Source organism: Stenella coeruleoalba (assembly GCF_951394435.1).
Source record: "Stenella coeruleoalba genome assembly, chromosome: 1".
NCBI classification, from domain to species: domain Eukaryota; kingdom Metazoa; phylum Chordata; class Mammalia; order Artiodactyla; family Delphinidae; genus Stenella; species Stenella coeruleoalba.
In genome coordinates this window covers 21,469,999-21,495,501 of record NC_137169.1, presented here as the reverse complement: position 1 = coordinate 21,495,501, position 25,503 = coordinate 21,469,999, and the positions used below count along the sequence as shown (strand labels likewise).

Below are 25,503 nucleotides of genomic sequence, written 5' to 3'. Positions count from 1 at the left end.
GGGCCTGGCAGACTCGGGGATAGCAGCCCGCCGTACCCAGAGTAGAGCACCCAAGACGGCCTCAGGTGTGGCCCTGGCCGTAGCCCTAGCCGGGCTCCGCGTCCCGGCAGCCTCACCCGGGCCTGTCCCCGGGACGGCCCCCGCCCTCCAGCCCGGTACCCCGGCTCACTGGCTTGGCTGATCCGCTGGATGTTGCCGCTGCACGTCTGGATGATGCTGTTGAAGTCCCGGAGCGGGGGCCCCGAGGCCCCCGGGTTCCGGTACATATCTAAGGGACCGTAGGACATGACGAGGAGCCGAGACCGACTCGCCCTGCACCGCGCTCCTACCGGAAGCAGCCGCCAGACCCGACCAGCAGGCTGACAGGGAAACCGGGAAGAGAAAGGGCGGGGAAGGGGCTAAAGCTGCGTGAGCGCTAGCCCCGCCCCCTCGCAGCGCGCACACGTCCGCCCTGGCTCCCCCACATTGCGCAGGCGCCTCTGGAACTGGTGTAGGCACGGTAGCTTAGAGACGTGACGCCCTGGAGCTTGGGGATGCGGGGCGGGGCGATGACATCATACCATTGGGGCTCGGATTGGAGAATCTGAGGTGGCGGTGTTGTTTATCGCCAGGGCACGGTGACAGAAGGCAAGAATTTTTCGATTAGCATAAAATTGTACCAGATGATCTCAGCCCTAACATCCTATTCTGTTCTATTCTGAGCATTCAGGCCCAAATATGGAGAATTCGACAGCCTTGAAACCCAGATCCGTAACCAAACTCCTGAAATTCCTCACTCTGCTTCCATCCTCTAGGGCTTTGTTAGGATTTGTGGAGCACTTTTTTTTACTATTATTATTTTTTTACATCTTTATCGGAGTGCACTTTTATGGTTTACAAATTACTTTCATTTCTCCCTCCACCCCTCTTCTAGTCTAAACAATAAAATGATAATAATAAGATTTCTTGAGCACGTATTATTTGTGATCCCCTCACTGCAATTCAGTTGTTCATAAGCTCTTTCACAGCAAGGGACGATGTTCTAACTATATTTTTACCTTCAGACTAGATAACGGACAATCGATTTTTTTTAATGTTGAAGTAAAGTAACTCGACAGAGCAAGCATTATTATTTTCCCTTTTACAGTTGAGAAAGTTAAGACCATAGAGGTTAATTTGTTTTTCTGAGATTTGACTGCAAAACCCAAACACTAAGCTAATTGTATTGTCATCTTGCTATGTCCCTAAAACGCATTCTCATATTACCAAATTCATTCTCCATCTAAATCCCTCCCAAATAACTTCTTCATCTATATCCCAAACCAGGATTTCTTGGAGAACTAGACTGTCAAATTTTTAAAATCATTCTCTTAAGTAATTTGGAGTGTATGACCTCAATGTTCCCATAGAAGACTGCATTTTGTGAGCGTATGTTAGATGGAAAGACAAGAGTAGGATTTTGCTTTGGGAGGAGATCAAGATAGAGAGAAGTGAAGGGGAACTGGCAGTGTTTGTTTCCTGTATTCTCCACCCCACTTCACTCCAGTCTGCTTTGCAATCTCTGGGGAATGACCAAGAGAGGAAGCTGCTTGCCTGTGTAGGAGGGGACCCTAAATGGGTGAATGAGCCTGCATTCAGCCTTAGAGCTTTTGTAAGCAATGCTGTCTCTATTTTTCGTTGGAGCGTTTATAAGAGCAATTTTTTCTCTTTAGAAAAGGTCAGACGACATTTGGGTCCTCTCATTCTGGTTATTAAAACCATACGATTTCTTAGAATCCATAGTTTTATGTCCTATCTTATAGTAAATCGTGTACATTGTACTTTTTTACCTATAAAATAGTCTTGAGAATGTTTTCATTTACATTTGATTCTATTTAAAGTGAAGTTCAGTAAAGGTATTTTTCTCCTAGGATTGAAAACATAGTGGTGGTTGTTATTGTTGGTTTCTTTCTCCAGCTAAAATAAAAAGTGGTTTTCCATCTGTGCCATGGCTATCTTGTGCTATCTCTCATAGCAATACATTTGTGCCTCGCAAATACTAGATGTCAAATGAACATATATTGAATTTATACATGAATAATAAAAAATAACTATCATTTCTTAATGTCCATCCAGGTAATGTGAACACATTTTACGAAGTTATTGGTAATACCCAAGATAAAGCCCATCTGATAAAGTGGCTTTATCTTTATATGGTCTGACAAAGTTAGGTTTATTAACTTACTGCTGCAAGGGGGACTACACACCAGAGGAATCATGGGGTATCTCACCAAGCACAGGAGAGAGAGAATTATTCCAGGATTTGGAAAGATGGAGTGTAGGTAAAATTTAAAAGAAGCAGTGTTTTTGATAGCCTCAAAGCACACCAGGCTATGTGTAAAGGGATTATCGTCAGGCCTGAGCTAACAAGAAGATTCAGAATCCTGTTTCCTTGGAAACTACCCCGTGAAGATAAATGTGGAATGCTGTATCTGGAAACCCCTTATCTGAAGCTCTGCACCTGGGTTGGAAATTGAGGCTGCTTCTCTGTGTCAAAGTTACTCAGATCCTCCAGGCGAGAGTGGAATATTCCGTTCTTACTGATATTTCAAATAGCAAATTTTCTGAAAAAGCAGTGCTTTTAGAAAATGAGGTTTCTCAGCATTATGTCTTTTTGCTAACTGACAAAAACAGTTTTCATGGTTCGAACCCATCAAGGTGAGATTAGCTCCTTGGTAACAGATAAGGAAACTGGTGTTCTCTAGAGGTTCTGGGCACTTGCCCAATGTCATCCAGCTATTAAATTGCAGAGCCATGATTCATACATATTCTATGACCCAGCAATTCTACTCCTACCTGTATACTCAACAGATGTGCATCCATATGTGTTCCAAAAACCAAGTATCAGAAAGTTCATGACAGCATTTTTTACGACTAAGCAGCATTTCTCTGTATTAATTTTTATTTCATCATAATTAACACACAATAGAGTACACAGGTATTAAGTGTTCATTTCAATGAATTTTGACATTTGTATATACCCACGTGACAACCATCCAAACTGAGAAATAAAACACTTTCACTGTTACCCAAGGAAGTTTCCTCAGGCTGTGTTCCTTTCTTTTTTTTCTTTTAAGAGATGCTTTTCTTTTGTAAGTCACCAATGTCTTTTTTATTTTTATTTATTTATTTAAATTTATTTATTTTTGGCTCTGTTGGGTCTTCGTTGCTGCACGCAGGCTTCTCTAGTTGCAGCGAGCAGGAGCTACTCTTCGTCGCAGTGCACAGGCTTCTCATTGCAGTGGCTTCTCTTGTTGTGGAGCATGGGCTCTAGGTGCGCAGGCTTCAGTAGTTGTGGCACATGGGCTCAGTAGTTGTGGCTCGCGGGCTCTAGAGAGCAGGCTCAGTAGTTGTGGCACACGGGCTTAGTTGCTCCGCGGCATATGGGATCTTCCCGGACCAGGGCTCGACCCCGTGTCCCCTGCATTGGCAGTTGGATTCTTAACCACTGCGCCACCAGGGAAGTCCAGGCTGTGTTCCTTTCTAATCAATTCTCCTCATCCCCAGAAATCACTGTCTGATTTTTATCATTACAGATTAGTTTTGCCTATTCTCAGGCTCCATCAAGAAGAGATCATACGTTATGTATTCTTTAGTGTTGGCTTATTTCAATTAACATAATGTTTTTGAGATTTATCCATGATATTGCATATGTCAGTGGTTTGGTCTTTATTGCTGAGTAGTATTTTATCATATGATCTTACTACAATTTGATTATCCATTCTCTTATTTATGGGCATTTGGATAGTTTCCAGTTCGAAGCTATTATGAAGATGGCCAGAGCAGCATTTATTTTCACAAGTTCCAAACTGGAAACAGCCCAAATGTACATCGACAGTAGGATGGATAAATTGTAGTATCATAGAGCATGAAAATTCATGGCCCACTGCTATGTGAGCAATGTGGGTGACCTTGTCCAACATAACGTCTAGCAAAAGAAGCAGACAAAGATGAGTACACTCTGTATTATCCCATATTTATTAGGTTCAAAACCAGCAAGATGAATCTATATTATTAAAATTCAGAGTAGCATGTAGTTAGTTTTTTGGTTTTGTTTGGTTTTTTGCCTTACTGTGCAGCTATACAGGATCTCAGTCCCCCGACCAGGGATTGAACCCGGGCCACGGCAATGAAAACCTGGAATCCTAAGCATTAGGCCACCATGGAACTCTCAGTTTTGAGGAAGAGAGGGAGTGACTAGGAATGGGCACATGAGATGGGCTAGGGTGCTGGTAGCAGTCTTTCTTGATCCGGATGGTGATTATATAACTGTGTTTACTTTGTGAAAATTCATCAAGTCATACATTTGTGATGTGTGTCCTCTTCTGTATATATGCTACACTTCAGTAAATACATCTCATATTTTAAAAATAAAGTATCATTATCACCAATATAACAAGCTTTCTGGGAAACGTAGGGAAGAGTCAGTGGAGAAATTCAAAGAAGTTTGCAAAGAAGACTGTGTTAAAATTAGCACTCATCATATATTGCCAGTGAGAATGCAAACTTGTACAACCACTTGGAAAAGTTTGTCAGTTTCTCAGAAAATTAAACATAAATTTATCACGCAATCCAGCAATCCCACTGCCAGGTATTTACCCAAGAGAAATGAAAGCACATGTTCATATAAAGATGTATATGCAAATGTGTTAGCTTTATTCATAGTAACCAAAAATTAGAAATAACTCAAATATCCGTCAGCTGCTGAATAGATAAACAAATTGTGGTACATCTATCAATGGAAAACTTTTCAGCTATAAGAAGGAACAAACTACTGAAACACGGAATAAATTTACTGGGACGTGAAACAACGTGGATGAATCTCAAACGCATATGCTAAATGAAAGAAGTCAGACATGAAAGTCTACATACTGTTTGATTCCATTTATATGACATTCTGGAAGAGGCAAGGCTATAAGGATAGAAATCAGATTAATGGTTGCCAGGGGCTGGAGCTGGGGGAGGGAACTGACTGCCAAGGGGCACAAGGGAAGTTTTCGTGCTGATGGAAATGTTCCATGTCTTGATTGTGGTGACTACACGACTGCATACATCCATCAAAATCTTTTTGATCTATACACTGAGAAGGATAAATTTTACCATATGCAAGTTATATCTTATTAAACGTAAAGAAAAATGGCACTCTAAGGATCAGTGTAATGAAGTGGCACGCATGAGGTGGGTAATGTGGAGTTGAAAAAAAGATATAAAAGTTGTGTCTTGCGTGAATCTGGGGATAAAGTGATCTGGAGATAAAGTAACTTTGGAAACAAAAAACAAGTGAACAGGGCTTCCCTGGTGGCGCAGTGGTTGGGAGTCCGCCTGCCAATGCAGGGGACACGGGTTCAAGCCCTGGTCTGAGAGGATCCCACATGCCATGGAGCTAGGCCCGTGAGCCACAACTACTGAGCCCGCGCACCTAGAGCCCATGCTCCGCGACAAGAGAAGCCGCCGCAATGAGAAGACTGCGCACTGCAACGAAGAGTAGCCCCCGCTTGCCGCAACTGGAGAAGGCCCGTGCGCTGCAACGAAGACCCAATGCAGCCAAAAAAGTAAAAATAAATAAAATAAATTTTAAAAAAGTGAACATATATGTTCACTCTATTTTGTCACTGTTTTCTCTCTCAAGAAACAGAAAATGTAGATTCTGTGATAATAATAGCTTGAAAAATCGAGTGCCTACTATGTGCCAAGCACTGTTTTAGAGACTTCTACATACATTATTTAATCCTCACAACAACCCTAAGCAGAGATAGAACTCACACACAGGCAGTCTGACTTTAGAGCTAACCACAGCCTGACACAGTCTCACTTTTCAAGTAGAGTTGATAATCTGCTTCAGTGACAGCCTGACAAGCACTGGCAGGCAAAGTGGTTATTTGACTCCAGTCATAACTAAGAAATATGAACTCCTTTCCCCCAAATGCCAACTGTCATTCCTGCCTTCAAAATCCAGAGATTCACATAGTTGTTAATCAATCTTATTGGTCAAAGGTCAATGTGGTAGCCAGTCTCCAAGATGGACCCCAGTGGTTCCGCCTCCTGATATGAATGCACATGGGTAGTCCCATTCCACATTGAATAGTGTCAGTAATTTTTTAAAAAATTTATTTACTTATTTTTGGTTGCGTTGGGTCTTTGTTGCTGTGTGCAGGCTTTCTCTAGTTGCAGCGACCAGGGGCTTCTCTTCGCTGTGGTGCGTGGCCTTCTCATTGTGGTGGCTTCTCTTGTTCCGGAGCTCAGGCTCTAGGCACACGGGCTTCAGTAGTTGTGGAACATAGGCTCAGTAGTTGTGGCTCGCGGGCTCTAGAGAGCAGGCTCAGTAGTTGTGGCACACAGGCTTAGTTGCTCCGCGGCATGTGGGATCTTCCCAGACCAGGGCTCGAACCCGTGTCCCCTGCATTGGCAGGCGCATTCTTAACCACTGCACCACCAGGGAAGTCTGGCAGATTATATTTTTTAAAATAGCCTCCACAGTAGCTTCCATCACACATGCTCTTCTACTTTGTCACCTTCTCATCAAGAGAAGGGATCTATGTCCCCTCCCCTTGAGCCTGGATGGACTCCTGACTGCTTTGACCAATAAAATGCTGCAGAAGTGAGGTAATGTGACTTCTGAGGACAGGTCAGATGATGAAACACAGCTTCAGATTTGTCCACTTGTGCTTGGAGTCTTGATCCACCATGGAAGAAGTCTGATTACCTTGAGCCCATCATGCTGGAGAAGGCAAGGTATATATGGAGGAGCCCTACATAGGTGCTTCAGTCAGCATTACTAGACTTTGTCATCTCAGTCCAGGCACTAGATACACAAGTAAGAAGAGCCTTCAGAGAGATGATTTCAGTTCCAATAAGTTTCCTTCAGCTTTTGAATCTTCCCAGCTGAGGACCCAGACATTAAAGAACAAAGACCAGTCGTCCCCACAGTGCCCTGTCCAAATTCTTGATCAACAGAGTTTGTGGGCATATTAAAATGGTTGTTTTCAAACACTAAATTTTGGGGAGTTCCCTGGCGGTCCAGTGGTTAGGACTCAGTGCTTTCACTGCCTTGGTCAGGGAGCTAAGATCCCGCAAGCCCCCGGCACAGCCAAAAAACAAAACAAAAACAAAACACCTAAATTTGGGGGTAATTTGTTATGCAGGAATAATAACCACAACACTCTGTAGGTCCTGACAGTTTGGACCTTCCCGAAAATGGCCCCTCCCCCCAAATCCTCGAACTGACCGTTAGCTGAAGATAGCTATACTGCAGGTAACATACGGTCTTAAACTGAAAAGGATGCAACCAAAATCCTGCTAAGTTGCTTTTAAGGTTAGTTAGAGTGGTTGAAGAACTTCCTGAAGAACTAGATATCTTTCTCTGTTTATACTATATCCTTCCCCTACAGCCGTTCATACGGCTGTGTAAATGGGTAAATTAAGGTAATTCACACAATAAATGCGGTCATAAACATAACCTACTGTTGTAGTCTGTTTGGGCTGCTATAACAACATATCACAGACTGGGTAGCTTATAAACAACAGAAATTTATTTTTCACATTTCTGGCAGCTGGGAGGTTCAAGATCAAGGGGTCAGCATTCTGATGAGGGCCCTCTTCCAGATTCATAGCTGGCATATGGTAGAAGGGGCAAGGGATTTATTTGGAGCATCCTTTATGAGGGCACTAATCCCATTCATGAGGGCAGAACCTAAGCCCCCTCCTAAAGTCCTCACCTCCTAACACTACCATCTCTAAGCGTTAGGATCTCAACATATGAATCTGGCAGAGAGGAGAGGGGCAATAAACATTCAGACCATAGCACCTATAAAACTATCTTTATTTAGAGAAAGTAAGTTGTCATTGCACCTATAGAACAGAATGACCAGGATGTGACAGTAATAATGTCTGAAAGGCACCTGTTATTTAGAAACCTACTAGCACCAATGTTTCAAACCAATACATTTCCTCCTTGAGATGACATCTCAAAAACCTTTCACTCATACCTTATAAAGATTCATCCCGTATTAATTTTGAGTAATAATGGTAAATATAAAATCAAGGAACAATGGTGTAGTCCAATATTCCATTAAATGGGAGCCTCATGAGGAGAGTAACTTTGTCAATTATCTTCACTGCTGTATCCTCATTGCCTACCAGTGCTTATAACAAAGCAAGCACTTAAACTGAATAAATAAACTCAAAGAAGAAAGAGAATGATTTTATGGACACAAAACTCCCTATTAGCACTGTTAGGTTTTTAATTGTTTAAATTCTACAAGCAAGACAAACTGACTCTTTTCTAGGTTGAAGGGGATTATGAGATATGTCTATTGGTGAACCAGCAAGAAATGAAAAAAGAAACAATTATACTTAAGTCAATATGAATTTTTATTAACACACATTTTTCAAAGTCTGTACAAACCAAAACATTCCTGTGTTTTAAAAGGTCCATTATTACAAACATACAAATAAACAAAAGGTGTTACCAAAAGTTAGCTACTCAATTTCACGGTAAAACAGTGTCATGATTTTTAAAAACCAAAATTTCAAGACTGAGGTTTCTTCCTTCCCTTTTTGGAACTTGTGGAAAGTTAGAAAATGTGTGGATTTGCTTTATATTAAATGCCAAGACCTTAAAAAAAGATTTAGTATAAAACTAAATGTGTTTTTACATTGTCACTTCACGTAACAGAATTTCTCAAGTCTTTAAAATTAAAAAAAAAAAATGACTGTAACTATTTTCACAATCTTTTCCCCATAGTCAATGTAAATGCAGCTGAAAATATTATCTGACAGTTTATCTTTACCTAAAAGTTTCTCATTCAAAAAGTTACAAAACTGTTTAGCACGCCATTTCCCTTGCTTAGAAGGGAAAATTACATCCTCTACTAGAGTGATAGATAAGTAACATGGTCCATTGTTCCTCTTACCAGAAGGAAGCCACTCATTGCCACATCTCTGTCCAATTATGTGCATGGCTCCACTTGTGAGAATGCTCACAGATTAGAAGCATTTGCTCCTAGGAAATGCCTAGCAAGTTAAACTTACTGCTACACTTTTGGTAGACTGAGGTACAAATGTCATCTGCCCTTATGATTACCTCTAACTCTAGTACCACCCCCTGCATCAATGATTCCAAGGTAGCTGGTTTTACTGTTTCATGGCACACTACACATCTCTAGTTCCTTTCACAAACATCATCTAGAGGACCTGAGAGTACAGCTAGAAATGCAAATCTATCCTCTCACCTGGAAAAGAGAATCCATGTGCCTATTGGGTCAAGAAGGGAAAACAGGACACAGTTCAGGCTGCGGCCAAGCTGCTTTTGAGAAGCAGCTGTTTTCAACACATTTCCATTAAAGGCAGGGAGTGTACAGGCTGGGGTGGGTGAGGAGGAGTGGGGAAAAGGTACAGTGATATCATTCTCCCAGGACTTACAGTCCATACTTGAGCAGCTCATACTAACCTCCAAAATGCTCTGTAGTCTGAGTATTATCCCATTTTGAATCATGTAAAAAAAAAAGTTACCTGAAAATGGCCCAGTATGACAACTGATATAAGTAAAGGGCATTTTTTAAAAAAGAGGTGGCAGTGTGAGAATTTAAAATCAGTCACGTAAAACAATCAAGAAAGGGGTGGGGGAGAGAAGTGTCCAGTACAACCTGGACAACCCTTCTTTCTGCCTTTACTTAGAAAGACAGACTGCCCAAATCTTTGCTACCTCCCTTAAGTATCTTCTTACATGGTCTTCCAAGAAATCCTCCAAAAGGCACTTAACTCCATACTTATATATTGAATTGTTTCACCTTAGCAATCAGTTTTTAAGACTCCAAGGTAACAAGAAAGAAAAGATCTGATTCTTTTACTAAACGCTAGAGAGTAGGACTTTTTTTTAAGAGGCATCACTTTTACAAGAAGAACACGCTAGGCTACCATTACTCCTTTATCAAGAAAAAGTTTCTTTTTTTAAAAAATAAATAAAACTCTGGCTATACATAGTACAAAGTACATAATACACCTGGAAAAAAACCCAAGAGTATACCCTGAAGCAAAAGGTTTACTGGAGAGAAAAATTCTCTTCCACTGTACCAAGTCTTAAGGTGGCAGTTTTCAAAGTTCAGAGGGTGGCAGTGATATGTAATTAATGCCAACTATTTGCTCATGGGTATGGCAGGATGCCATGATGGACCAAACAAAAAAAACCAAACCATTCTGCACATAACACTGAGCAGTGAACACCACACACACATAAAAAAGTAACAAAATAGAGACAGACAGAGAGACAGTAGTACTGAGAGGAGGGTTGGGGGTAGAGAGGGGAGTGAGGGAGAGTGAGAGAGAGTGGGGGAGAGAGAGAGAGAGAGCCTGAAACCCCAAACATTCAAGCATGCAGTCATAATATAGCACAAACCAGGTGTTTCCACTCAGCCTCACTGCAATCGCACAAAGAAGGATAACTATAGTAAAATAGAGATTTCTTAAGAAAGCTTGCAATTCCCAGAGAACAGCTACGTTGCCACCCTAACCCAGGAATCCATTGCTATTGCCAGGAGCGTCCTTGTGGTCTCTCATGGAGAGGTTATAGCTCCTGACTTCTCTGACTTCTTGCTCTTGGACAAGGCAGCTGCCTGCTTCAGGAGCTCTCGGTTTTTGGCCTTTTAAAAAAAAAAAAAAAAATCAGTGCACACAAGACGTTTTAGCAGGATAGGCTATGTTTTTCATGCAGATGCTAAGGGAGACAATGCAGAGGTCAGGAAGAGGTGAACAAATTCTAGAGGCAGAAAACAACAGAAAGCTCTAGGGTTTGGTTCAGAGGGAAGAAAGTATTTGCTGGAGATTAATCAGTGTACTTCAATCTCCTGGGATCCACTATCACAAAAGGATGCTTTATGCAACACAAACGAACCGTGGAGTGCCTTAATGTGCTGGATAAACAGAATTTACAATTCAGACATCTGGAATCACATCTGGTTTACCCAAAAATCAAAGAATACATTTATTAATTCCACTGTTTTTGAGAGAAAAAGATCAGAACACATCCAAGAGAAAATATTAAAAGACATCTATAAGGTGGATTAATGTGATTTGTCAATTCTCTGAGAAAAAAGAAATCTAAGAGATGACCACTTAAAATACCATCAGCTAAATAAACCAGAGTTACCATATTAAATAGGAAGAGTCACCTGCAATTGTTCTGTAACTTCTTTGTGGGTTTTCTCCATCTGGTTCATTTTGGCTCTCATCTGAGATTCTTGGTATTGAAAATCAGCCTTCAGCTCTGTGATCTGAGGGAAAAAAAGGCAGAGTGACCAGAAGAAATCTCTGTGCAATGAGAAATGTTTTGGTACCAGAGTGCTAAATGGTCCCCCAAATTAATGAAATCCAGGGCTCTCCTAAAGATTCATACCTAAATCAAAGCCAGGGAACTGTGTATCCTATTCTTTCTAATGATTTCCTGAAAATTACACAAAATCCTGAAATAGCATGTTTGATACTGAACCACTTACTAGAAGGTTTTAGATATTTCATGTATTTAATATATGCAATAATCTTTCAAATACCTCCAAATAAATCAGCGATTATAACAAATATGACTGACAGTTTGAGAGAAGCCATGAGAATAACAGCTGCTGCCATTTACTGAATTTTTACCTTGTTCCAGGCAAACTGTTTGATTATATTATTTCATTCAATCCTATGACAACCCTGTGGGACAGTAATGTTACTCTTCCCATTTTATAGATGGGAACATCAAAGCCTTAGAAAAGGTTAAGTAAAGTGGCCAAGATCATACATGTTAGCAAGTAGCAGAGCTAGAATTCAAACTCCAGGCCTTCTATTGACTATGCTATTCAAGGAACACACAGAAGAGGTATCTAAATCAGAGAAGTGATGTATGAGCTGAGTTTTGAGGTACAAGCAGCAACTGGCAGATGAGGTAAGGAAAAGGCCATCCGAGCAAAGGGAACAGTATGGGCACAGGCAGAGTGCGAGATAATTGAGAGCGTGTTCAAATGACTGATGACAGTGTCAGGAGATGAGGCTACTGATAGGCAGGCATGATGTGGAAGAGCCTGTGTTCCAACCAAAGAGTGTGACCTTGATCCTGAAAGTTATGGGAACTAATCTACTACTTGTTTTTGCTCTTTCTAAAACCTTAACTTTGTGGGAATTCCCTGGCGGTCCAGTGGTTAGGACTCAGCGCTTTCACTGCCCTGGTCCAGGTTCAATCCCTGGTGAGGGAACTAAGATCCCGCAATTGCAAAGCATTAGAAACAAGTGTTCATTTTGTCTCTATTTTGCAAAAATCCTTTTATGTGTCATTCTGATCTAGTTCATGAAGAAAATATACTTGGGTCTGCTTTCATCTGACAGTCATGTAGTAAATTGGAAAGAACATTGGTCTCTTCCCATGAATCTCCACCTTACTGGCAGAGTAGAAACACAGCACAGTAGGGTCAGGAAGATTTGGGTTCATTCCTTTGTTCTGTCATTTATCAGCTGTGTGATTCGGACATTTAATTTGGTCGTTTAATCCTCTTGGGTCCACTTCCTCATCTGTAAGATGAGGTAGAAATCAGATGCAAAGAATGCACGTAAAGATTTTAACATTATAAATGTCTTTGTTAGCCATTCAGAATGAATCATAGCATTCCGAACACAGTGCAAAACAACATAACAGCCTCCGGAAGAAAACAGAGCTAGAGGAAGGGACTGGAACCCTAAGGGGAAAAATACTGAAGGTACTGTTTATCTATGAAATGATGAAAATAATAATTCCTACCTCCAAGTGTTGTTATGGGGATAAATGAGTTAATATATATAAGCACTTAGAATGGCGTCAGGCACACAGTAAGCCTCCAAAAAAGTTAGCTATTATTTTTATTGTTATTAAAATATTAAGGCAAAAATGAGATATTCTCTAACAATCTGAAAATAAGAAACAATAGATATGAATCAGAACAAGGACATAAAAAATTCCCCGCAAGAGGGGGAGATGGCTCTTAGACCAGAGTAAGGCTTTACTGAAGATATTAATGAGCTCAAAGAGTAGGTCACTCAGGAAGGGAGTTATCAGCAATAGAAACAAAGTGATGCAGTTACAGAGGAAGGCCTACCTGAACACTGTCCAGGGAGGAGAGAGACCTGGTCCACATATTTTGAGTATTACTGTCCCCTGGACACAGCCATCCCAATAATAGAGACGGAGGCATCAGGTTCTCCTAGCCTGAGAGCACTAAAAATTCCAATTATGTAACTACTTCCTCTTGTCCCAACTCCGTGCTCATTCAGCACCCTCTGATTACAAGCTTCCTAGACAGCTTATGCTGAAAAGAGTAGTACTCTGTTATATTAAGAGGCAGACATTATAGTTGTGAATTAAGAGGCAGACATTATAGTTTTACACATCATCTCTGTAAGCTTGGTCAACATCGGTCCTCCCTTAGAAGTGGAAGCTTCCTCCAAATGCAAGAAAGAAAAATCAACTTTCGGGACTTCCCTGGTGGCACAGTGGTTAAGAATCCGCCTGCCAATGCAGGGGACACAGGTTCGAGCCCTGGTCCGGGAAGATCCCACATGCCACGGAGCAACTAAGCCCATGCGCCACGAATACTGAGAGCCTGCGTTCTAGAGCCTGCGAGCCACAACTACTGAGTCCATATGCCACAACTACTGAAGCCCAGGTGCAAGAGAGAAACCGCACAACAGGAGAGAAGCCACTGCAATGAGAAGCCCATGTACCGCAACAAAGAGTAGCCCCCGCTCACCGCAACTAGAGAAAGCCCGTGCACAGCAACGAAGACCCAACGCAGCCAAAGATAAATAAATAAATTTATAAAAAACAAAACCAAAAAAACAGCATCATGCCCTGCACCACATATCTTACCCGCCTGTCTCATTCTGACCTGGGAAGCACTAACTAAACAGTACCTTCTTCTCTTTCTCTAAAATCATTTGATCCTTTTGATGCAGCATCTTCTTTAGAGTGGCTACTTCTTCCTTCAGTTGGGCAATGATGACAAAGTGGTCAGTGCCTGGTGAGTCCAGAGCCAGGTCTGGGGAAAAGCTGAGTGGAAAAATGGAGGGGGAGAAAATCAGTTGGATTGATAAACTTTTTTCTACCTGAGTACACATCGTAGGCCACTTGACTGCAAGTGCAAGAGCAGGAGCAACTACGTGAATTCCCAGCATTAAGCAAAATACACACCTGACTTGAGAGTATTTGCTAAACTGCACAGGTAAGGTAGCCATCAGATAATTATACCAACCAAAGCCACAACCCACAGCATTCCTGCAGCATCTTTGCTCACATTCAGGACTAAAATAAATGCCTTCTCACAACAGCCAAGGATATTCTGTTCCAGGTTCACTGAAGATCTCCGATTATTTATGGGTGAGAGTCATAATTTTTTTGTGATTAGATAATTTCCCTAGAATCTGGATAAATTATCAATTGTAAGTTCATGCGTTTTTCTTTAAAGCTACCCATAGAGTTTTTGACTCTTTGTTTTCTGCTCCAAAGCCCACGATGTGGTGCAGCTGCTGTGTTCTGCCCCAGGAGCAGTCAGTCTTTTTTAAAAAGTGATAGAAAGAAGATGAAATTAATAGGAAAGAAGCCAACTTCCCCCACTACAACTGGCCTATTCATTGTCACTTCCAATATCAAGAATTCTGCAATATTTAGTTAGGAAAAGAACAAAGAGGTGGCAAACTGCAAAGCCACACCACAACCTGGGGTTTTCAACAGATTCCTCCCAGTAATAGTCTCTGAGCACTACACTCTGTCAAAGTGCCAGGTGAACTCCATCCTTTTAGTAGAGTAACCAGGACACGTTCAGGGAATCTGTAAAGCTCTGAAATTGTATGTACAATTCTATGTATACATACAATGGATGGTTTCTAGGGTGAGGATCCATAGCTTTCTAAGGCTGGTCAGAGGTGTCTTAGACCCAAACAAGTTAAGGAATCACGGCCAAGAGAGTCAAATCCTGCCCTTCTCTACAGACTTCCCAAAGGAAGCTCTTTACTTTTCCCAGGGCAACCTTTAAAGTAAAACACAAACCTGTTTCTCCTAACAGATACTGCAATGCTGATTCCCAACTCCCTATATCAATATAGCAACTACTCTAGATACCCCCTGCTGTTGGTTCTTTCCTACATCTTAAACAACATCTAATAACTAATAATTCTCTACACAGGTAGAAACTCCAAATAACAAGGTGAACCACTGGACAAACTTCCTCATAGTTACCAAGTCAAACATTTCTATGGCTAGAATGGGAAGACACACTCCATTGATAAGAATGTTCCCCCTCTGTCTACACGAAGCATATGAGAAGAATGTCAGAGGAAGAATGGATCACTGCTTTTCTAACTGATAAACATGCAGAATTACTGGGTAACAAAAAGTAAATGTAAAATAATAAAACAAGGCATGCAGGAGAAAATATTGAAAGGACCCATCATTGTCTCCACCGGTTTTCATGCTCACCAAGGGACTGTCTTCCCTCAACCCAACAGAATCTAGGTAAACCCATAAGCAGAGCAACAAATGAAATAGAGTAATGGGCTAGTATAAATAACTTCTTCTTGTCCTCACAGCTCCTAATACTCTGCTCTACCTGCTTCTTCTTTTTTTTAAACTGAAATATAGTTGACGTACAATATTATGTTAGTTTCATACATAATGATTTGACATTTGCATATATCATGATCACCGGAAGTCTAGTAAACATCTGTCCCCATATAACATTATTATATTATTGACCATATTCTTTATGCTGTATATTACATCTCCATGACTTACTGATTATATAACTGGAGGTCTATACCTCTTAATCTCCTTCAACCTATTTTGCCCATCCCCTACCCCCACCCTTCTGACAACTACCTGTTTGTTCTCTGTACCTATGAGCATGTTTTTATTTTGCTTTGTTTGTTTTTTAGATTCACATATACGTGAGATCATGCAGTACTGGTCTTTCTCCAACTTATTTCATTTAGCATAATACCCTCTAGATCCATCCATGTTGTTGCAAACAGCAAGATTTCATTTTTTATGGATGAGTAATATTCCACTGTGTGTGTGTGTGTGTGTGTGTGTGTGTATGTGTGTGTATACATACACACACACACACACACACACACACATCATAGCTTCTTTATCCACTTGTCCATTAATGGTCACTTAGGTTGCTTTCATTATTTTGGCTATTGTAACTAATGCTACAATGAACATTGGGGTCTATATATCTTTTTGTTGTTTTTGTTTTTGTTTTGCGGTACGCGGGCCTCTCACTGTTGTGGCCTCTCCCGTTGCGGAGCACAGGCTCCGGACGCGCAGGCTCAGCGGCCATGGCTCACGGGCCCAGCCGCTCCGCGGCATGTGGGATCTTCCCGGACCGGGGCACGAACCTGTGTCCCCTGCATCGGCAGGCGGACTCTCAACCACTGCGCCACCAGGGAAGCCCTATCTTTTTGAATTAGTATTTTTGTTTTCTTTGGATAAATACTTAGAAGTGAAATTGCTGGATCATACGGCAGTACTATTTTTAATTCTTTGAGGAACCTCCATACTAGTGGCTACACCAACTTACAATCCCACCAACAGTGCACAAGGTTCTATTTTCTCCACATCCTCATCAACGCTTGTTGTTTGTTGTCTTTTTGATAGCCATTCTGACAGGTGTGAGGTGGTATCTCATTGTGGTTTTGATTTGCATTTCCCTGATGATTAGTGATGTTGAACATTTTTTCATGTGACTGTAGGCCATCTGTATGTCTTCTTTGGAAAAACATCTATTCAGGTCCTTGGCCCATTTTATTTTTTTTGATAAACTTCATTTATTTATAGCTGCATTGGGTCTTCGTTGCTGCGTGCGGGCTTTCTCTAGTTGTGTCAAGCGGGGGCTACTCTTAGTTGCGGTGCGTGGGCTTCTCATTGCGGTGGCTTTTCTTGTTGTGGAGCACAGGCTCTGTGGCGGGCGGGCTTCAGTAGTTGTGGCACACGGGCTCAGTAGCTGTGGCTCGCGGGCTCTAGAGTGCAGGTTCAGTAGTTGTGCACGGGCTTAGTTGCTCCACAGCATGTGGGATCTTCCTAGACCAGGGCTTGAACCCATGTCCCCTGCATTGCCAGGCTGATTCTTAACCAGTGCACCACCAGGGAAGTCCCCTCTGCCCATTTTTAAATAGAACTGTTTGCTTTTTTGATGTTGAGATATATGATTTTTTTGCACATTTTGGATATTAACCCCTTATCGGATATATCGTTTGCAAATATCTTCTCCCATTCAGTGGGTTGCCTTTTCACCTTATGGATAGTTTCCTTCATTGTGCAAAAGCTTTTCAGTCTGAGGTAGTCCTATTTGTTTACTTTTGCTTTTGTTTCCCTTGCCTGAGGATACATATCCAAAAAACATTGCTAAGACCAATGTCAAAGAGCATACTGTCAATGTTTTCTTCTAGGAGTTTAATGCTTTCAGGTCTTACATTTAAGTCTTTAATCTATTTTGAGTTATTTTTGTAAGTAGTGTGAGAAAGTAGTCCAGTTTGATTCTTCTGCATGTAGCTGTCTAATTTTCCCAACACCATTTAGTGAAAAGGCTGTCTTTTCCCCACTGTATATTCTTGCCTCTTTTGTTGTAGATTAATTGCTCATATAAGTGTGGGTTTATTTCTGGGCTCTCTATTCTGTTCCATCAGTCCATGTGTCTGTTTTTGTGCCAATCCCATACTGTTTTGATTACTGCAGATTTGTAGTACAGTTTGAAATCAGAAAGCATGACACCTCCAACTTTGTTCTTCATTCTCAAGATTGCTTTGGCTCTACCTGCTTCTTGAGGAAGGAGTCTTCCTATACCAATAGATCGTTGACAAAACTAGTTGTGTCTTTCTTGTGTTAGGTCCTGACCTCTCTAACTCTGTAACTCCTGATTAATAAGAACTGCTGGGTATCAAAATGAAAAAAGATAATAGGTTACCAAGGCAGAAAATCAAATCCAGTCTCTTTCTAAATACCTCCAAAGACAGGGAACTCACTATTTCTCCAGGAATCTTCTTGTCTTTTCCAAAAGCTTAAGAGAACACCTTTCCTCAGGTTGAGCCAAAACCTGCCTCCCTATCAGTCCCATCCATTAGTCCTGGGTCTGTCCTCAAAGGCCACACAGAGTAAGTCTGATCTTTCAGGCATATTTCAGAGGGAGAATAAAATAAAACTATAAGGAAAGGAAAAGAATGTCCTTTAGAAACAATAAACCACAAGGTGTGCCTGGAGGCCACCCACTGCTTTTACTGCCCATAGAACAATAAACAAATATGATCAAAAAGTGCATTTCTCAGGGAAGGAAAGCTAGAAATGAACTCCGATTTTCTTCAAATTGAAGAGTTTCCGTTACAGTTTTGACAAACTATAAAATATTGAGATGGAGGCTGTGAATTTTATAGGATACTAAAAAATAAAAAGACTAAGGCATTTTATAAGTATAAAACCATGAGAAGAATGGTTTTATTTTTTAAAAAAAACCCCTAAAGTAATGGGTTCTCTATGATATGGAAGGCTAATGAATAAAGAAAAAGAAGAGGGCTTCCCTGGTGGCGCAGTGGTTGAGAGTCCGATGCAGGGAACACGGGTTCGTGCCCCGGTGCAGGAAGATCCCACATGCCACGGAGCGGCTAGGCCCGTGAGCCATGGCCGCTGAGCCTGCGCGTCCGGAGCCTGTGCTCCGCAACGGGAGAGCCCACGACAGTGAGAGGCCCGCGTACCGCAAAAAAAAAAAAAAGAAAAAGACGAGAAAAAATAATCAAATATTCCTCGATATTTAAAAAATAAAAAAGAGGACTTCCCTGATGGTCCAGTGGTTACAACTCCACACTTCCACTGCAGGGGGCGCGGGTTTGATCCCTGGTTGGGGAACTAAGATCCCAAATGCCGTGCAGCACGGCCAAAAAAAAAAAAAGAGGAGAATATGGTAGTATAGAAAGGTCAATGGAAAACTGTTAGAGAGCAACCTGCAGAAGACATGAAGGGATAAAAATGAAAGAATAAAAGCATAAATTTAAAAGTATATGTATCTTACGTGTGGCTGATTCACTCTGCTGTACAGCAGAAACTAATACAACATTGTAAAGCAACTTTACTGTAGTAAAATAAAAAGTATATGGATATTTTAAGAGTGGGACAAGCAAAGTGGATTGTGATTAATTAAAAACTGGGAGGCAGTCACAATAGATAGTTAGGAAACAAAACCGGTAACATTTACTACAGAACTGAATTCAAAATGGATACTCAGGAAAAAATTTTTGGTTTGCATGACATTAAAAAAAGGACTGTTAAAAAAAAGTCTTGTCAGAATGTTTTCTAAGTGAAGGAAAAGCAAGGGAAAAAAACACAAAAAGTAAAAAGAAAAGGAAAAATGTAATTTACCTTGTATATGAACTTTTAAAAGACAGAAATGTAAACAAGTGGAATAGATTGTTAAGATTGCTAATACAGGAACATTCAAATGGAACTTGTATATGAAAATAATTTTTTTGGCAGCAGAAAATTTTTTTCCAAATTTTCAGGTTATTAGGATAAGTTATTTTTTTAATTACCATGTACATTTAAAGGAAAAATTATTTTTAAAGATCTTTCCCAGAGGACATTATGAAAGACTACAGACCTAAGTTAAGGATCGGCATCCTACTTGAGGAAAACAATCATTGCTGGTAACCGGATGCAATAAAACAGAGCAGAAAGTTTAAGTCTTTGGCTTGGTGTATCCATAACAATAGTCAGAAAGAATAGTGGCAGTATCTCAAGAACAAAATGAGCTAATAGAAGGCAAACTTTAAGGACTGTTGGTTAAACTAAAAGTTAAACTAAATGAGCTTTTCTGGGTCATTCAAACATAGCCTGCGTCACAAATAGCACAAAACAGAAATGATGAATCTAAAGGCTGTAGGTCTTGGCTTAGGCCTTTATAAAGCAGGGCATTCAGAATGGTTCACTCTTTTAAAAAGTAGTTTTTACAGGATCATGAATCCTGGCAGAGGTGATGGGACAATCAGTGCCACATCTATTTTCTTCAGAATGGTCAAACTAGCTGCTCAGAGAATAAACAATAAAGCTGACCAGAAAGATGGTCTTTATGGTTCCTTCCCCTATGTAATCAGAATATCTAAATTAAACATTTCTAGAAGGATCAATTCAAGAAGTTTAAAGTCACTAATACTAGCATTAAGAAGACAGCTTGCAGAGTCTCAAATCAAGTTAATGAAAAAGCCAACTTCATAGACGCTGTGTAACCAGCTAAATAAATAAAATTCAGCGCTGGTAAGCCTATATGCTGGTCTGCTCCCATACCCACCACTGCCTGGGAGGGAGAACCAAGAATGGAAGTTTTCAGAACGGAGATGATTCCAAGGATTTTAGGGAACAGTGTGTCAGGTGGTCTCACTTCAGGATGCCCAGGCCTGGAGGAACAGGAAAACAGGTGGCCCCAAGACTCTGCTGAGAAGCCGCCCACTGCACCAACATGGCTGGGGCACCCTGGATATGAGGAGAAAGTAGCTCGTAAGCGAAGCATCACTGAGAAGGAGAGGGGAAAGTGAGGAATAAAAATGCATTTAGAAAGGCTTAAAATGAAACAAAAATATTTAAACACATCTCCTTCTCTCCTGAGCCAGCATCTGCATTGGGCTATCTCTGTTAATGCTAAGGAAGCATGGATTATCCCTCACAGACTGAGCAATACTGCCTTAATTCCAACTTGTCGGGAATTCCCTGGCGGTCCAGTGGTTAAGACTCAGCGCTTTCACTGCCGTAGCCCAGATTCAATCCCTGGTCGGGGAACTAAGATCCCACAAGCTGTGCAGTGCAGCCAAAAAAAAAAAAAATCCCAACTTGTCTCTGCTTTGCCTCTGGAGACCAACTCCTGCCCTGCCTGGAGGAGGCTACAGGCACAGATCACAATAAAAAGCATCTAGCTATTGACTTCTTTGAATTCGTGTGAGGAAGTTATTTGTGGACTGCAGAATTCAATTGCTATGAAATCCAGTTATATGTTCTAGACAAGATTAGATTTATAAACAAATATCAGTACTGTTTATTTATAAGATATCAAGTGGCTAGTGTAGCGAACCTGAGAAGTTCATTGACAACCACAGACTAGCTCCATGACACACCCTAAAATGTATTCCTGTTTCAGGAACTGTGTATGCATTTCAAACAGGAACATGCACACACACTTGAATTGGCTTACCTATCTCCATTGGTTGTGATCGACTCAAACTTGGATTTTTTCTTTGGGATTTCATTTTGAATTGAAGATGTAGAAAGTGTTTTCTGACTTTTAGTGGCAAAAAAAAAGGAGAGAGAGAGAGAGACACACACACTTTAGAAATCAAAGATTAATAAAACATCACAATGAAAGTCTTGTCAAATGGGACCAATGTAATACTGTACCCATTCTATGCAAGAGCTAATTATTATTTTTTTTCTCTTTCATTTATTTTACTTAAAAAAATACAGCATAACACAAGGAACACACATGAAGCTGTGTTGTTACTTAAAGGGGGTAAAGCTTTCAATTCTGAGGTCAGGTGGGGCACGCTGTCCGCATGAAACAGACAACAAGCACAAATGTCCAGGTGGCCTGATCTAAGATCTAAGAGCTAATTATTCTTGATCATCAAAATCCACCAAAGTCTTGATTTCATAGGTCCTGGATGCATGGGTAGCTCGTTTCTACAGTCCTCCCCCAAATTCTTGGCCTGATTAAATATTATCTGCTTTATTAATAACTATGAGAATAGAGTCAATAAAACCTCAGAAGTATAATCTATCTTACAATTTAAAAAGTACTTTCACATTCATTGTCTCACATGTATCTTATAATACCGTGAGGTATATACAAGGGATTGTTTCTATTTTGCATAAACTGAGGCTCATCAAGGTTAACTGACCTACCCAGGGATATACAGCTAGTTAGCAGTGAAGCTGGGACTAGACACCAGGCTGACATATTTGAACTCCAAGTCCAGTTCTTCCTCACTCTATTTCTGTGAATCTTCTGGTGTCTGAGTCCCACAACAACACTAAAGATCAGTTTTAGCCCCAATAAGTTGACCCCCTAAAACTAGTCTGCAACCCTTTTACTTTGATGGATGTCCAATCGCCAAGCCCAAAGGATGTTTCAGACCTTTTCTTACTTGGCCTCTTTTCAATATTTGATACCACTGACCATGCCATCCATTTCCCCCCCTGACTTTATTGAGGAATAACTGACAAATATAATTGTACATATTTAAAGTGTACAAGGTGACAATTTGATATACATGTACATTATAGAATGATTACCAAGATCAAGATAATTAATACACCCATCACCTCGAATACTTAATTCTTTTACTTTATTTTTTGGCTGCACCATGTGGCTTGCAGGATATTAGTTCCCCGACAAGAGACTGAACCCATGCCCTCTGCAGTGGAAGCACAGAGTCCTAATCACTGGACTCCCAGGGAATTCCCTCTTTTATTTTTTTTAATGGTGAGAATGCTTAAGATCTACTCTCAGCAACTTTCAAGCATACAACATGGTATTATTAACTATCGTCACTAAGCTACACATTAGATCCTCAGAACTACTTCTTCTTATAAAGTTTGTACCCTTTGACCTACACCTCCCCATTTCCCTCTCCCCCTGCCCCTGGCAACCACCATTCTATTCTCTATTTCTATGAAATCAGCTTTATTTTTTTTAAGATTCCACATAAAAGTCATACCACATGGTGTTTGTCTTTCTCTCTCTGGCTCACTTCACTTAGCATATGCCTTCCAGGTTTATCTATTGTAGCAAATAGCAGGATTTCCTTCTTTTTTTATGGCTGGATATTCCATTGTATATATATACACATTTTCTTTAGCCATTCATCCCTCGAAGGACATTTAGGTTGCTTCCATATCTTAGGTATTATGAATAAAGTTATAATGAATATGAGATACTGATTTCAGTTCCTTCAGATATATACCCAGGAGTGACTGCTGGATCATATGATAGTTTTATTTTTAATTTTTTCAGGAAACACCATACTGTTGAGTCCTTTATATATTTTGGATATTAACCCTGATCAGATATTTGGTTTTCAAATATTCACTCCATCCTTCTTGAGTGCTTCTAGAATCTGTTCTCAGCCTCCAACCTGAGTCGTGTCATTCAAGAGCATGGTTTTAACAACTATCTATCATAGTGGTTAGAAATGATGTTCCCCAGATCACCTGCATCAGAATCATCTGAGATGTTTATAAAACAAAGTAGATTCCTGGACTCTATCCTAGATTCTACTGAATTAAACTCTGAGGTAGGGCCACAGAAATCCACATTTTAAACTAATCTCTGCTACCACTGACTCTTATGTGCTACCAATGGCTCATGTTCAAACCTCTCTTGTGAGTTTAGGCTAAACTTCCACTAAATAATTCTTTTTTTTTTTTGGATGTCGTATCTATTTATTTGTTACTCTTAGAACATCTTCTTTTTGACCAAGGACAGCTTCTGTCTCTTGACAATCTGTTCCTTGCATTTTTCTTTGGCCTCCTTCATTCTCTTGACCAAAAGTGTAGCATATTCTGCAGTCTCTTCCTTATTTTTCTTAGCATGCTGTTTCTTCAGAGCAATATGCCGATGTTTGTGTTGCAGAACATGTGGAGCAACAAGACGCTGAATTTTGGGTGCTTCAGTCCTACGTTTCTTACCTTCTTTGTTTAAGGGCCTTCTCACAACATAATGGTAGACATCATCTTCTTTATTTTTTTTAATTTATTTTTTAATAAATTTATTTATTTTTATTTTGGGCTGCCTTGGGTCTTTGTTGCTGCGCGCGGGCTTTTCTCTAGTTGGGGTGAGCAGGGGCTACCCTTCGTTGCGGTGCTTGGGCTCCTCATTGTGGTGGCTTCTCTTGTTGCAGAGCGCGGGCTCTAGGTGCGCGGGCTTCAGTAGTTGTGGCTCATGGGCTCTGGAGCGCAGGCTCAGTAGTTGTGGCGCACGGGCTTAGTTGCTCCACGGCATGTGGGATCTTCCCGGAGCAGGGCTCGAACCCGTGTCCCCTGCATTAGCAGGCAGATTCTTAACCACTGAGCCACCAGGGAAGCCCCATCATCCTCTTTAGAGAGCTTAAAAAGTTTGCGGATTCTAGCTCTTGGGCCCCAGGCAATGCAGCACAGTTGTATCAGCAAATCTAGAAATATCCTTCTCACCTTTTTTCAAAATGACCAAATTCAGGACACTCAGATTGGCATCCACAATGCAACCCTGTACAGATCTGCACTTTCTTTCTCCAGTCCTCCTTGGCCTGTGACAGGAATGCTGTTTACTCAGTAGCAAGCAGACGCGGCTGTGGGTCGTGCCACCCGGCTTCATGGTCCCTTGTTTGTCACTCTCACCACTGATTTGGACCACATAACCCGTCCATTCTTCACCTGGAGCATCAGCAGCAATTTCCATGGCCATAAACTTCTCACAGATGGTACAAAGTTTGCGTTCATAGTTCACTTCAGTGAGTTTCTGGCAGACAGTGGCTGGGAAAGATGTTCAGCTTCATCCTGAAGCAGCCGTTCACCTCCAAGGTGCTACGGAAAAGAGCTAAATAATTCTTCTTGATGCTTTAAACTCAACTTTCCAAAACTGAACTTCTTTTTCCCCCTTCCTATACTCTCTCTCAGATAAGGATCTACCCATTCACCCAAGTAAGAAATTTGAGAATTGTCCTTTACTCACCCAGCTCCTGCCCATCTATCTGTTCATCACATTATCTAATTTACTCAAAAATCTCCTTCTAAAGTATCTTCCTGAATCTGCCTCTTCAGTGTCACTGCCTCAAGTTGAGGTTCTCTATTAACATCTCTTATCTGGACTCTTACCAAAAAAGCTTCTTAACTAGGCCCCAGCCTCTTTTTCCTCCAATGCATTCTCCCCAGTAGTCTGGGTTAATTTTTTTTTAAATGCAGATTTGGCCCCTCCCCTGCATAGATCCTTTCAGTGGCTTCCCGTTAAGATCACTAAGATCAAGTTCATGTTCCTTACCAGGTCTGCTGGATTCCTTTTCCTCCCATTTTCCAGCTCCCAATCATAAGCTCCAGCAAAATAAAAGGACTTGCTGTTTCCAAGTTCCGTGTGGTCTCATGCCCTCCATGTCTTTGCAAATGCTATTCCCTCAGCCTAGAATGTCTCTGCCCATTCCTTATCTGATGATTCTGACCCATCCTAAGATCTAGCTCCAACACCAGCATTTCTCTGATCTTTCGTTCCCTAACCTCCCGAGGCAGTTAATTACCACTGCCTCTTATGCCTGTATTTTGACATGTTTCCACTGTGATGCCCATCGAATTATCCTGCAATGATTTGATTACAGGTCTGTCTTCCCTACCAGACTGCATACTCTTGGATAGCAGCGTGAGTCTTTTACTTATCTCTGCATTCCTTGCAGAGAACCTGGCTCATGAAAGTACTTAACAATGAACAAAGA

At 41.0% G+C, this 25,503-nt stretch overlaps 2 protein-coding genes and 1 pseudogene across 5 annotated transcripts in view; all 3 read right to left on the bottom strand.

The window, feature by feature from the left end:
• Positions 1 to 505, bottom strand: part of STX12 (syntaxin 12) — a 34,873-nt gene extending 34,368 nt beyond the window's left edge. For both annotated transcript variants that reach the window (XM_079918764.1, XM_079918765.1), the window contains exon 1: positions 170 to 505. In XM_079918764.1, coding sequence (XP_079774890.1) covers positions 170 to 287 — 118 coding nt within the window. In that variant the 5' untranslated portion in view covers positions 288 to 505. The remainder of the gene's footprint in view (positions 1 to 169) is intronic.
• A 7,806-nt stretch (positions 506 to 8,311) lies between these two features.
• Positions 8,312 to 25,503, bottom strand: part of FAM76A (family with sequence similarity 76 member A) — a 28,236-nt gene continuing 11,044 nt past the window's right edge. The window contains exons 6-9 of one of the 2 annotated variants that reach the window (XM_079924511.1): positions 21,243 to 21,329; positions 13,933 to 14,068; positions 11,184 to 11,285; positions 8,314 to 10,655 (exon numbers count right to left, since the gene is read on the bottom strand). In XM_079924511.1, the coding sequence (XP_079780637.1) occupies positions 10,569 to 10,655; positions 11,184 to 11,285; positions 13,933 to 14,068; positions 21,243 to 21,329 (412 nt within the window). In that variant the 3' untranslated portion in view covers positions 8,314 to 10,568. Of the gene's footprint in view, positions 10,656 to 11,183; positions 11,286 to 13,932; positions 14,069 to 21,242; positions 21,330 to 25,503 lie in introns of both variants that reach the window. The other variant, XM_079924512.1, reaches the window with a different exon arrangement.
• LOC307187950 (small ribosomal subunit protein eS6-like) lies at positions 23,475 to 24,579 on the bottom strand (annotated as a pseudogene). The gene is made up of 2 exons: positions 24,114 to 24,579; positions 23,475 to 23,754 (listed from the first exon to the last, which is right to left on the bottom strand). The product of its transcript is annotated as a small ribosomal subunit protein eS6-like (transcript).